The sequence below is a fragment of the Dromiciops gliroides genome, chromosome 4, assembly GCF_019393635.1.
Source record: "Dromiciops gliroides isolate mDroGli1 chromosome 4, mDroGli1.pri, whole genome shotgun sequence".
NCBI lineage: Eukaryota > Metazoa > Chordata > Mammalia > Microbiotheria > Microbiotheriidae > Dromiciops > Dromiciops gliroides.
In genome coordinates, this window is record NC_057864.1 from 469905741 (window position 1) to 469918498 (window position 12758).

The following is a 12758-nucleotide window of genomic DNA, read 5'->3' on the forward strand; positions in this document are numbered from 1 at the left end:
AAAGGAATTTTTAAAAATTATGTTTCAATCTGTATTCAGACACCATCAGTTCTTTCTCTGGAGATGGATTGCATTTTTCGTAAGTCCTTCAGAGTTGTCTTGGATCATCGTATTGCTGAAAATAACTAAGTCATTCACAGCTGATCATCTTATAAGATTGCGGTTACTTTGTATATTGTACATTTCATTTTGCATCCCCTCATGTAAATCTTTCCAGGTTTTTCTGAGAACATCCTGCTCATCATTTCTTATGGTACTGTAGTGTTCCATCATAATCCTATCCCACAATTTGCTCAACCATTCCCCAATTGATGGACATCTCCTCAATTTTGAGAATTCCAAAATTCTTTTGTTTGTTTGTTTGTTTGTTTGTTTTGTGGGACGATGAGGGTTAAGTGACTTGCCCAGGGTCACACAGCTAGTAAGTGTCAAGTGTCTGAGGCTGGATTTGAAGTCAGGTCCTCCTGAATCCAGGGCTGGTGCTTTATCCACTGTGCCACCTAGCTGCCCCCAAGAATTCTAAAATTCTTAAGAGAGACCCCAGGGCCATCCTTTATTGCTTTTTCTGACCACCATGAGGGTACTTGTCTTCTGTGAGTTCTCCATAAAAGTCTTTAAGGTAAGTGTACACTTGGCATTTGAACAACGTGACCAGCCCATCGGAGTTGTGCTCTCTGCAACAGAATGTGAATGCTTGTCAGTACAGCTCAAGAAAGGACTTCAGGGTCCAGTACCCTGCTGTGACAAGTGATCTTCAGAGTCTTCCAAAGACAATTCAAATGTGAGCGATTCAGTTTCCTGGCATGGCGCCAGCATACTGTCTAGGTACGTGTGTTTATATAAAATGAGTTGCTACCTGAGATTTCAAGGAGCTTTGTAAATGTTGGCAGAATGGATTCACAATCCCCAAGGCCTAGCTATTGACCCATATTGATCCAATCTTTAGATGTCTTGATTCTACGATTGGATGGCCTGCTTGTTCAGTGTTGTTCTTTGTGTTTGTGTAAGGGAGCAGAGTAGCAAGATTGGAGGCCTGGAAGCCATTTCTCCTGTTAAATGAGTCGGTGACATTTAACCTTCATTCTTTTTTTTTTTTTTTAGTGAGGCAGTTGGGGTTAAGTGACTTGCCCAGGGTCACACAGCTAGTAAGTGTTAAGTGTCTGAGGCCGGATTTGAACTCAGGTACTCCTGACTCCAGGGCCAGTGCTCTATCCACTGTGCCACCTAGCTGCCCCCTAACCTTCATTCTTTAATGTGAGAGATGATTCAGATGTCAGTGTCAGTTGTTCCTCATGTGCATTGGAATAATGAAGATCTGATTATTGAGCTGTGATACCTGTTTTGCTTTGTTCTGGAAGTGTCTGATAAAATCTAAAAATGAGAGCTCTTCCACAGGGCAGTGTAGTCCTGGCCCCTTCTATAGGGAGAACTCACTAAATCATGATAAATCTTTATTGTTGTTCATTTGTTCCAGTTATGTCTGACTCTTTGTGACCCCAATTAGGATTTTCTTGGCCAAGATACTGGAGCAGTTTGCCATTTCCTTTTCCAACTCTTTTTATATAGATGAGGGAATGGAGGTAATGAGGGTTAAATGACTTGCCCAGGGTCACACAGCTAGTAAGTGTTGGAGGCCAGATTTGAACTCAGGTCTTCCTGATTAGTCCTGGTGCTTGATCCACTGCACTACCTAGCTGCCCTAGTGAGTGATCTAGATGTTGTCCAAAGAGGGAATGGGAATTATTCTAGGTAACCTAGACCTCTAGAGACTTTGTGACCAGTGTCACTGCTGTGAAGGACTTCTTTCCTTGTTTCTTCTGACATAGTCAGTGCTCTTGAGAATGGTTTCCTCTGTTGAGTGAAGTGAAGACCTGGAAACTCACCAGAAGAATGTAGAAGGGAGCAGCTAGGTGGCACAGTGGATAAAGCACCGGCCCTGAATTCAGGAGTACTTGAGTTCAAATCCAGCCTTAGACACTTGACATTTATTAGCTGTGTGACCCTGGGTAAGTTACTTAGCCCTCATTTCCCACCCACCCCTAACCCCACCCCCCCACCCCCCCCAAAAAAGAAGAAGAAGAATGCAGAAGTCACACTGGCAAGTTATCATTAAAGAAAACCACAGTCAGCCAATCATCAAGCATTTATTCAATAGCTATCATGTGCCAGGCTCTGGGTTAAGTGCTGGAGATCCAGAGACAAAAAGGAAGAGAGTCATTGTCTTCAAGGAGCATCTGTTCTACTGGAGAAGACACAGACACATGGAAGTGTAGACAGAGGATTGTAGATTCAGAGCTCAAAGGGACCCCAGGGCCATCCATCCAACCCCTGCATTTCACAGATGAAGAACTGAGGTGGAGGTTAAGTGATTTGCCTAGCATCACATAGCTAGTAAGTGTTAGAGGCAGAGGCTGGTCCTCAATCTTTCTGCCTTCAAGCCCAACACTCTGTCCACTGTGCTGTGCTGATTGGGAAGTCGTGCTTCTAGGAGAGGGGAATCAGGAAAGCCCGTGTGGACAAAGCCTGCCTGGACAGGTGGCCCTTGAGCTGTGTCTGGAAAGAAAATCAAGTAGAGAGAATGTCCCAGCCTACGAGAAGGCCTGGGCAAAGGTAGGCGAAGTGTCCTGGGGGCAGAACAGCCAATCTGCCCTGGTGGCTGGACTTTAGCATGTTGGGAAGTGATGAGCTGTTGGAAGGTGGCCACACTGTGAAGAGATTTAAATAGAGATGCACTTCAATAGATGTTCAATTCAGTAAGCATTTATTAAGCTCCAATATGTGCCCGGGCCCTGTGCTAAATGCCAGATACAAAAAGAAGCAAAAGACAGGCCCTGCCCCTAAGGAGCTTATAGTTTAATGGAGGGAGACAACATACAAACAGACACAAACAAAACAAGCTCTATACAGGATAAGTAGGAAATAATGTAAAGGAAGGTGCTGGAATTGAGAAGCATTGGGAAAGGCTTCCTGTAGAAAGTGGGATTTTAGTTGAGACATAAAGGAGGCCAGGGAGGTTAGTAGTCAGCAGAGGAGGGAGAAGGTTCCCGGCAAGAGGGACAGCAGAGAAAATGGGAGTCATAAGGTGATACTTGAAATCATGGGGGTTGATGTGGTTGTCAAATAAATGTAGAGAGAAAAGAGAAAGACCTCAGGACAGTTAATGGGTGTGACATGAATGGTGAATCAGCAAGGGAGACTGAGAACAATAGGTGGGATGCAGAGCCCAGAGCTAGGAGACAGCCATGTTCTAACAACCCACCCCATGTAGGAGTGACAAAACAGGAAGAGAGAGGGGTCTGCAGGATCCATGCTGCCAAGGGGTTAAGGAAGTTTGAGGATTGAGAAAGGGGCCTTAGATTTGGCATTTACTCCAGAGACCACAGGTAGTTTAGGAAAGGGCAGTTTCAGTTTAGTGATGAGAATAGAAACCCCTTTACTGGAGATTAGGAAAAGGGAGGAGAGGTAAAGTAGGCCCAGAATCAAGGAGTTGGCAGAGAAAGGATGGAGGTTTTGTCTATAAGAAATTCACCCAAAACAAACATAGACACAAAGAAAAACAATCCATGCACGCCGGTGTGATTCATTAATCTGAATCCAAATGCCACAGCCAGAAATCGTCATTTAGAAACTGGCATAAGCTCCAAATTGTAATGAAATAACATTAAAATGAAGTAATCTAAGTCTCATTTATCTGTTTAGTTGTCCAGGAGAGACCTGATAATAGATCATGTGCGAGGTCAGTGAATATTACTTCTGGGTCATCTGCCCTTCTGTGGTTTTCAGGTTAGATTATTTGGAGAAGAGGAAAAATTTTGAAGATCGATTAAAAGAACTGAAGTCTGAAATACATGCCCTGAAACTTGAGGAAAAACAAAAACAAAAGAGACCAGTCTCTTATTGGAATGAAGTCTTTGTATCAGTAGACACCTTAAAAAAGGTATGTAAAGAGAAGTAAACAAATAAGGTACTATGCAAAAAGTGGTGAATTCAGCCCAGTGGTGACTATTCCCAACATCCTCTCCTCTTCTTATTTCTGTTTTTTACTCTTCTTCCTTCCTTTCCCTTGGTTTCCTTACACCTGTTCCAAGTAGCTTCTTTGGGTCCTGACTTGTGATTCCATCTGTGTAAGGACCTCTCCTTTCTTAAGATTATCAACTATTCGGGGCAGCTAGGTGGCGCAGTGGATAGAGCACCGGCCCTGGAGTCAGGAGGACCTGAGTTCAAATCCAGCCTCAGACACTTAACACTTACTAGCTGTGTGACCCTAGGCAAGTCACTTAACCCCAATTGCCTCACACACACACAAAAAAAGATTACCAACTATTCTATAGTTTATAGTTTAGGGAGTTGGTTGGGGCATTGAGAGGTTAAGTTTTTCTTTTCTAGGCATACACAGCCAGTATGTGTCAGGGACAGGATTTGAAACTAAGTCTAAGAAGACTTGGGAAATATTTAAAACTTCAGATATCCCCCAGGATGTGTACAGGAAAATCTCATTACTGGGATGACAGATGAAAAGAACCAATCTGCACTTGTTTCTTGGGTTTCTGATTTTGTCACGATGCCTTTTTAAAACTGGAAGAAAAAGTGATCCACAAAATACACAGAAAACACTAAGAAAGGCAACCTCCCAAGGATGCATCAGTTCTAGGAGCAGAGTTCACAGTCCCTGCATCTCGGATGCGTGTTGTAATTTGTCTGCCATTTTCTGAATGAAATGGGATTATGAAGTTTGATCATGGGAATCACTTCAGTTTATAGTTATTGAACACCTACTGTGTGCAAGGTACTGGGATGACACTGCCTAACACCAAGGAGCTTATGTTTTCCTGGGGTAGATGTATTTACTGGGGAATATGCTGCCCATTATAGTGTATTGGAGGCAAAGGAGAGATCCAGGTAGAGAACATGAGTCGGAGAGCAACAGGAAAAGTCTCAAGCTGAGTCTGGAAAGAAGAGAAAGATTCTGGAAGGTGGAGATGAGGAGGAAATGTATTGCAGGCATGGGAGATGGCTTCACAAGGTTGGACAAAGCTAATATTCTGAGTTAGCTGGTCAAAGAGTCATACAAGCAGGGCAACTAGATGGCGCTATAGTGGATAGAGCACTGGCTCTGGAGTCAGGAGGACCTGAGGGGCAGCTAGATGGCGCTATAGTGGATAGAGCACCGGCCCTGGAGTCAGGAGGACCTGAGTTCAAATCCAGCCTCAGACATTTAACACTTACTAGCTGTGTGACCCTGGGCAAGTCACTTAACCCCCATTGCCTCACTAAAAAAAAAGAGTCATAGAAGCTCAGTTTGACCTGATCTCAGTGCATGTCTGGTCCATTCTGTATTTAAGAAGAATCCAAGAGGTCATGCAGGCTTCCCTCAAAGATCTCCAGCAAAGAGGAAGCCCCTGTATTCCAAGGCAGCCCGTTCTACTTTTGGATAACTTCGATTGTTAGGAATTTCCCCCCATACATTGAGCCTTAATCTCTGTGTTTGCACTTTCTATTCATTGCTTCTAGTTCTGCCCTCTGCAGCCAAGCAGAACAAGTCTAATCCTGTTTGCCTGTAATAACTCGACATTTGAGGTCAGTTGGCAGTGTCCCCCAAATGTTTTCTTAGTGATGCTATGTTCAGTTTTCTTCTTTCATTCATTTCTGGTCATGAATGAGAAATCCTCTAGGATTTGAATTGGTGGTTTTTGTTATTTGATTAGTTTTTTCTTAGCCGCTAAAAGCATCTTTGCTGCTGTTTGGATACTACATTTCGGGGTGATCCGATTCTGGAGTTCCCTTCTTTTTTGTGTTCTATGATTTTTGTTTGTTTGTTTGTTTTGCTGGGCAATGAGGGTTAAGTGACTTGCCCAAGGTCACACAGCTAGTAAGTGTCAAGTGTCCGAGGCCAAATTTGAACTCAGGTCCTCCTGAGACCAATTGGGATGGGCCAGGGCTGGTGCTCTATCCACTGTGCCACCTAGCCGCCCCTAATTTCTTTTTTTTTGGCTTATTAACCACTCTGAAAAATCTCGTGAATAGATCTAGCTTAACTTTGGGGGCTTTTTACTTTCTTGTTTTTCAGTTTCTTTTATCCCGTAATACTTATTCATTTTGTTGTAGCCTTTTTTGGTCCTTTTGCCAATCTTTTCTTCTCTGTGAGATGATTCTTCTTGTTTTAAAATTTTTCCTGTTCTTTTATTTTTATATGTTTATCATTGTTTTTGAGGTGATTTAAGGGATCTAATCTAAAACATGAACACTCGCTCCATCGTTTTATTGGAGAATCCCTTGAGAGGATCTTTCCATCCCATGGACACCAGGGAATCTCCAAATAAAAATTCTTGCCATCGACCTTGAAGTGCTGGGTTGAAGGAGGACCTCTATGAAGAGGACCTCTTCTGTCTTCTTTATATTAAGCTTCTTTATAGGAGGCATGGAGAATTAAGGTACTCACTGACTCCTTGCCTGTTATAAACTCTGAAGAGGCTTCGGTTGGTCCCATGTGTGGTAAGATTATTGGAATTTGGCAGACCAATTGGGATGAGCCACACCTGGCCTGCCCTGAGCGACGATTTGGCCCTCACACAGGAAAACTTCTTGGGTCTACATGTGCCATGGTGGTTGTAGTCACACTTTTGCTGTCACCACAACTTCCCTTGGAAATTCCAGGTAATCTTTGATATAGGTATGATTTGGGTGGGCTTGGCCTAGCCTTTTCAGAAGTTAAAAAGATTTGTAATAATGATGATGATAATAGCTAACACTTACATAGAATGCTTTAAGGTTTGCAAATCACTTGACCTATGTTATCTCGTTTGATCCTCACAACACCCCTGGTAGTAGGTACTATTATTATTTCCATTTTACAGTTTAGGAAATTGAGGCGGCCAGAGGTGGGTGACTTGCTCAGGGTCACATAGCTAGTGAGTACCTGAGGCAGGATTTGAATTCAAGTCTTTTTGACTCCAGGTCCAGTGTTCCATCCACTTCACCACCTACTTGCCTCATGCCTCATGCCTCAGGTTTTGCTCATGGAATGACATAGATATAATGATCACTTGAGACCCACTGTCATGAACATCTGAACTCTCTGTCCCTTCTGTCCTTCAATTCAGTTCATCTCTTGGTCCACGGAGAGTCATTCTAGGCTAAGGTAGCTTCTGTCCCTGTCTGTTCACCTTTTAGTGGTTTTAGAAATCCATCCATAAAAGTCATGGAGTTTTTGGTGTGCTAAGGACTGGTTCTCTTCTTGTATATATTCATCAATCAACCAGTCAATCAACCATCAAACATTTATTAAACCCCTACTATGAGCTAAGTACTGGGAATACAAATAAGTTGAACACCATTGTCCCAGACCTTAAGGAACTCATGTTCTAATGGCAGAGCCAACGTATAAATAACCGCACATACAAGATGTATGCAGCACCAATGTGGGTCATTCCAGAGGAAAGGCCAGCCGTTAGTCGGGAGGAAACAGGGAAGGTTTGAGCCTTGAAGGGAGGCAAGGAAGTGAGTGGGCAGAGGTGAGGAGTGAAAGTATTCCAGGAGTGGAGGACACCGAGGGTCACGGATGAGGCACAGGAAGAAGGCCGGTGTCTCTGGGTCACAGAGGACATGGGTGAGTAGAGTATAAAAGACTGGAAAGGTGGGAAGGGATTTTATATTTTATCCTGGAGGTAAGAGGGAGCAGCTGGAGCTCACTGAGTATTGGGGTGACATGGTCAGATGTGTGCTGTAGGAAGATGGACAAGAATGGGGAGAGACTCTAGCCCTGGAGACTGAGCAGAAAGTTATGGCAGTAGGCCAGGGGTAAGGCGATAAGAACTGGCACCATGGGGATGGCTGTGGGCGTGGAGGGGAAAGGACATGTTGTGAAATGCCAAGAGACTGGCACGATTGGTTGTGTGGGGTGGGTGTGAGAGGGGAGGTGGGGAGGGTGCCTTGGTTGTGAGCCTGGGCTGGTGGGACAACAGCGGTGCCCTTGACTGTAATGGGGGGTTTGGAAGTGGTGGTGGTGGTGGTGTTAGGGAAAGTGAGGGCAGTTTTGGCCATGTGAGTTTAAGGTGTGTAAGGGACATCCAGTTTGACATTCTGATAGGCAGCTAGAAATGTGTATCTGGAGGTCAGAGAGAGATTAGGCTGGATTGGAAGTAAGAGGGAAGAGGGGATGGTTTTGGGGAAAAGAGAATGAGTTTTGTTTTGGACATGATGTGTTTGAGGTGCCTGCCACTTGTCTTTTTATTTATTTATTTATTTTTTAGTGAGGCAATTGGGGTTAAGTGACTTGCCCAGGGTCACACAGCTAGTAAGTGTTGTGTCTGAGGCCGGATTTGAACTCAGGTACTCCTGACTCCAGGGCCGGTGCTCTATCCACTGCACCACCTAGCTGCCCCCTTTTAATTTATTTAAAAAAAAATTATATAAATTGATTTGTTTAGGATTTTCCCCTAGTTATATGTAAAAAAAAATTTTACATTGATTTTTTTTTTTTTTTGGTGAGGCAGTTGGGATTAAGTGACTTGCCCAGGTTCACACAGCTAGTAAGTGTTCAGTGTCTGAGGCCGGATTTGAACTCAGGTCCTCCTGAATCCAGGGCCGGTGCTCTATCCACTGTGCCACCTAGCTGCCACTTCACTTAACCCCAACTGCCTCACTAAAAACAATAAAATAAAATTAAAAAAAACCCTTTGTGTTCCAAATTTTCTTCCTCCTGCCCTCCCCACCCCTCCCTAAGAAATCAAGCAATTCAATATAAGTTATATATCACAGCCTTCTTCTTCCTCCTCTTCTTTTTTTTTTTTTTGCAGGGCAATGAGGATTAAGTGACTTGCCCAGGGTCACACAGCTAGTAAGTGTCAGGTGTCTGAGGTCAGATTTGAACTCAGGTCCTTCTGAGTCCAGGGCCAGTGCTTTTTCCACTGCACCACCTAGCTGTCTCCAACACATCTTCTTTAAGATGTCCAAAGTATAGGAGTCTGTTCTGGCCTCCACAAGGATGACAGAAGCCTGGCTATTACTATTGATATAATTTCCTTGTTTATGGAGCCTCTGTGCACAGCCCAGTTTCTTTGTTTGTCTGTTCATCCTGGGCAGGTTCTCACATTACTGTTCTAGTGGCTCACCCTGTTCCCTGAGTGTCACAATTTGCCACTGACACACCCATCCCCAGACAGTCTCCATTAGAAGAAATTGAATCACTGGGTCTATACCAGTTGTGTTGACGTCTCTTCTGGGTGACCTCTGTGTCCTGATTTCTGGAGTCTTTGTAGGACCCAACTGGGGGTAGACACACAAGGCCCTCTGGGACACAAAAATGTCACACAAACTCTGTCCAGAGCCGTATCCTGCAACAGCAAGAAGGACAGTGAAAGACTCTGTCTTACCACAGCTGGAAAGCTGCAAGCTGGGAGCCTCCTCTCTTTTGCCGATGTGTTTAGGCGCCACAAAAGCCTTTCCCATGGCTGGGGCTGACCTGACCAAAGTGTCCCAGCATGAGCAGCGGGCTCTCTTGTCATCCTTTCCTGGTCAGTGTTAGAAAAGGTGGGCAGCTCGAGGCTGGACCTGCTGTGTTTCCTCTCCTAGTGTAGGGGATGGAAGAGTCCAGAAGATGGAGGCAGCCATTCAGCCAGAGACGGGGCCTGGCTGGCCAGCCCTCATCTAGCTTCTCTGGGCCTCTCTTTGTTCAAAGGTGAAAGGTGGCTACGCAGAGTGTCTGCTGCCTTATTGGGTTGTTGTGATGATCACATGAGATCCAGAGCATGTCAACGCCCTGTGGTCCATGAGGTGCCATGCCATTGTGAGTCATTACTTTTATCAGTTCTGACAGTAACTCGAGCATGTCCCCTTTCCTGAGTAGGTCTTTCTCCTTGGGCCCTGATGATTGCCTTTGACCACAAGCATATTGATGAGAATAGATCAATAAAAATGCCCTCAGATCTCTTCTATGTTCCCTCTGTCTGTTGTCCTTCCAATCTCAGCAGCAAATGCACTGGTAAAGCGTGGTTCAGCTGGTTCTAATGTCAGCTTCTTTAGAGGTTGGTTGGTTGTTTTTTTTTTTTTTAGTGAGGCAATGGGGGTTAAGTGACTTGCCCAGGGTCATACAGCTAGTAAGTGTTAAGTGTCTGAGGCTGGATTTGAACTCAGGTACTTCTGACTCCAGGGCAGGTGCTCTATCCACTGCGCCATCTAGCTGCCCCGGTTTGTTTTTCTTAAGTGGCTTTTCCCTGCTCTGTGACTTGGTGCTATTTTTGAGCTATCATCTTCCTCAGCACTTTATGATCTGTTTATGATCGATCACTCCCTCAGCACATATGTTTCGGACATTACATCTCCGTATCTCACCCGGGCTGAAAGTGCTCTGCCCCTCATAGAGCCAAGTCCCCTGCTGATTGTTGGGGGGGCTTTGGCCCACTCCATTTCTGACCTGGGCTGGTTCACCCTTTTTTAGTCAGCCAGGTGGCCCCCACTCTAAGGGACTTATTCCATGGCTGATAGATATGGTAGAAACACCAGCTGTGCTTTACCCTCTGCAGCTCAGGCATCTGCCAGCCTCAGTTTCCTTGGTGGAAGGATTCCAGGCCTTGGAGACCTGGGGCCTTCACTGGTATTTTTAAATGAGCTGCAAAGTCTTTGGGTCCTATGTCCTGGCAAGGAGTTTAAGGCTCCTCCCCCATGAAGGTCAGGATGGTTTCATTCTTGTCTTTGTACCCTCAGAGTCTAGACCCGCAATGACTGTTGATTGACTATCTGATTGACAGGCTGAGGGTGTTTATGGAGCTCTTCTGCCTTCACTGTTGTGATACTTTTGCATCAGCTAAATTGGTCCAAGAAGGGTTGATTTTAAGAATCAGCAGCTTTACTCTGGCCAATTCCTCCACAAGTCAGGTTGGAGTTACTGGAATTTCACAAAGTATCTTCTTTCTCTATTGTTTCTTCTAATCTGATCATATTTATTCCAACTGGTCAGTGATTTGACAGGGCAGACGGATGATTTTGAAATAAATGCTACTTTTGCAATCAGCTATTTCCTTCCTCTTGAGATAATTCAGTTTAATTTTTTGTTTTGTTTTGGGTTTTTTGTTTGTTTGTTTGGTTTTTTGTGGGGCAATGGGGGGTTAAGTGATTTGCCAAAGGTCACACAGCTGGTACGTGTCAAGTGTCTGAGGCTGGATTTGAACTCAGCTCCTCCTGAATCCAGGGCTGGTGCTTTATCCACTGCGCCACCTAGCTGCCCCTTAAATTTTGTTTTTAAAGGTGATGTTTGGTGTTTGCCACATTTTGTTCTTTCTGCTTTTTTTTGGAAGGAGGTTTTTATGATGTACTGGTTTGAGGTCGCATTGCTTTCATTTCATGATCCCTTGTCATATTTTCTGACAGAATTTCCCTCATCTTCTTGGACAAATATATTTAAGGTATTTTTTATTGTTAGTCTTTGCTTTCACTTTGCCTTCCTTCCCAAATCGATCCCTTTTGACTTCCTTGAGGCAGAGAGCTGTCACTCAGAAAGAGGTTTTTATGTGTACTTTGTGGCCAGCTGCGTCATTAGTTTACGGACGGGGGTGGTGGGGGTGGGGGGGTGGGGGAGCACTACAGTGGGATGGCATTTTGACTTGGGTATTTCTTTGCTTTTGAAGGCACCATCGTGGATTAAGCCAAATGAAAAAGGAGGCCGATGGGAGGAAAGTCTCCAGAGGGCCTCCCCTCCTGATCCACTGAACGCTTTGAGTAGCTGGCCACGCAACAACAACAACTGCCATTGCACAACAGGAGAAAAGTGTTCTCGAACCAACACCTTAGTTTCTAATAATGTGGGAACAGGAACGTACAAAAACATTGTGAAGGTAAAACACCATTTTGCTTCTACCAAAACGATGGGCCTTTTTTATGCTTCACGAAATTGTCCAATGTATATGGTCAGTTCCACTGTTTTAATCATTGATGGAGGAAAGAGCCTTTCAGTCAGCCCCTCCCCTGGTGGTGATCGGACTCAAGGTTTTAATGCTTTTCACGGGTTCTTTTCCATCATTAAAACTTTTTGTAGGCCTCATGCTTAGGACCGTATGCTGAGATTTCATTCTGAATGCAATTTTCCTCTTTCAAAACCTCTCCCTGCCCAAAGTAATACATTGCTTAGATTGCATTTCAAACTCACACAGATTAATCACTTCTCCATTTCAGCTCCATTGGAGCTCTCAGGAAGAAGACCCGTGCTGAATCAAACTGCTCTAGTCCATAGGATTAATTTAACGTGGGGGAAAAATGTGTTTTTCATCTAGGTTCAGCAGCATGACTCGGATGTGATCTACATTTGAAGTTTTTTGGACACATGGCTTCCAGAAGGGGAAAAAGTCTAGTTTGTGTCCAAGTGCCTTCTGCAGGGGTTAAGCGTAGCATCCATGGGGGCTTCATCGTGTTCCATGCTTCAGAGAGGGCCACCTCCTTATAAAGGAGTACCGAGGACTCTTCTTGATGTGGTTAATTTAGAGGGTGGGCCCCGAAGAAAAGGACCCTGTCCCTGGAAGAATGGCTCAAGTCCTGCAAGTTGTTTGGACTCGATTCTGGACGCAGACTGTTCCTGTCGTCTTGGTATGGAACGTGTTGGCTTACCCTCTGATCACGCCTGGTGTGGATGAGGTAGACATTCTGTCTCTGCCCCTGCCACCCACTATGTAGTGCTTGGTCACTGGCTTGGGCTCCCTCTATGGCTTCTGGAGCCTCTCTGGCTGGGAACCTTTTGACCCTGGCCTTCCTTGCTGGCAAAGGTACACGTC

General features: G+C 44.7%; 1 protein-coding gene across 1 annotated transcript in view; it reads left to right on the forward strand.

Annotated features, from left to right (window-relative positions):
• LOC122756337 (merlin-like) overlaps positions 1 to 12389 on the forward strand; it is a 57325-nt gene extending 44936 nt beyond the window's left edge. Inside the window, exons 16-18 of the mRNA XM_044005581.1 lie at positions 3784 to 3937; positions 11622 to 11828; positions 12264 to 12389. Of these exons, the coding sequence (XP_043861516.1) occupies positions 3784 to 3937; positions 11622 to 11828; positions 12264 to 12299 (397 nt within the window). The 3' untranslated portion in view covers positions 12300 to 12389. The remainder of the gene's footprint in view (positions 1 to 3783; positions 3938 to 11621; positions 11829 to 12263) is intronic.
• Positions 12390 to 12758: the final 369 nt, after the last annotated feature.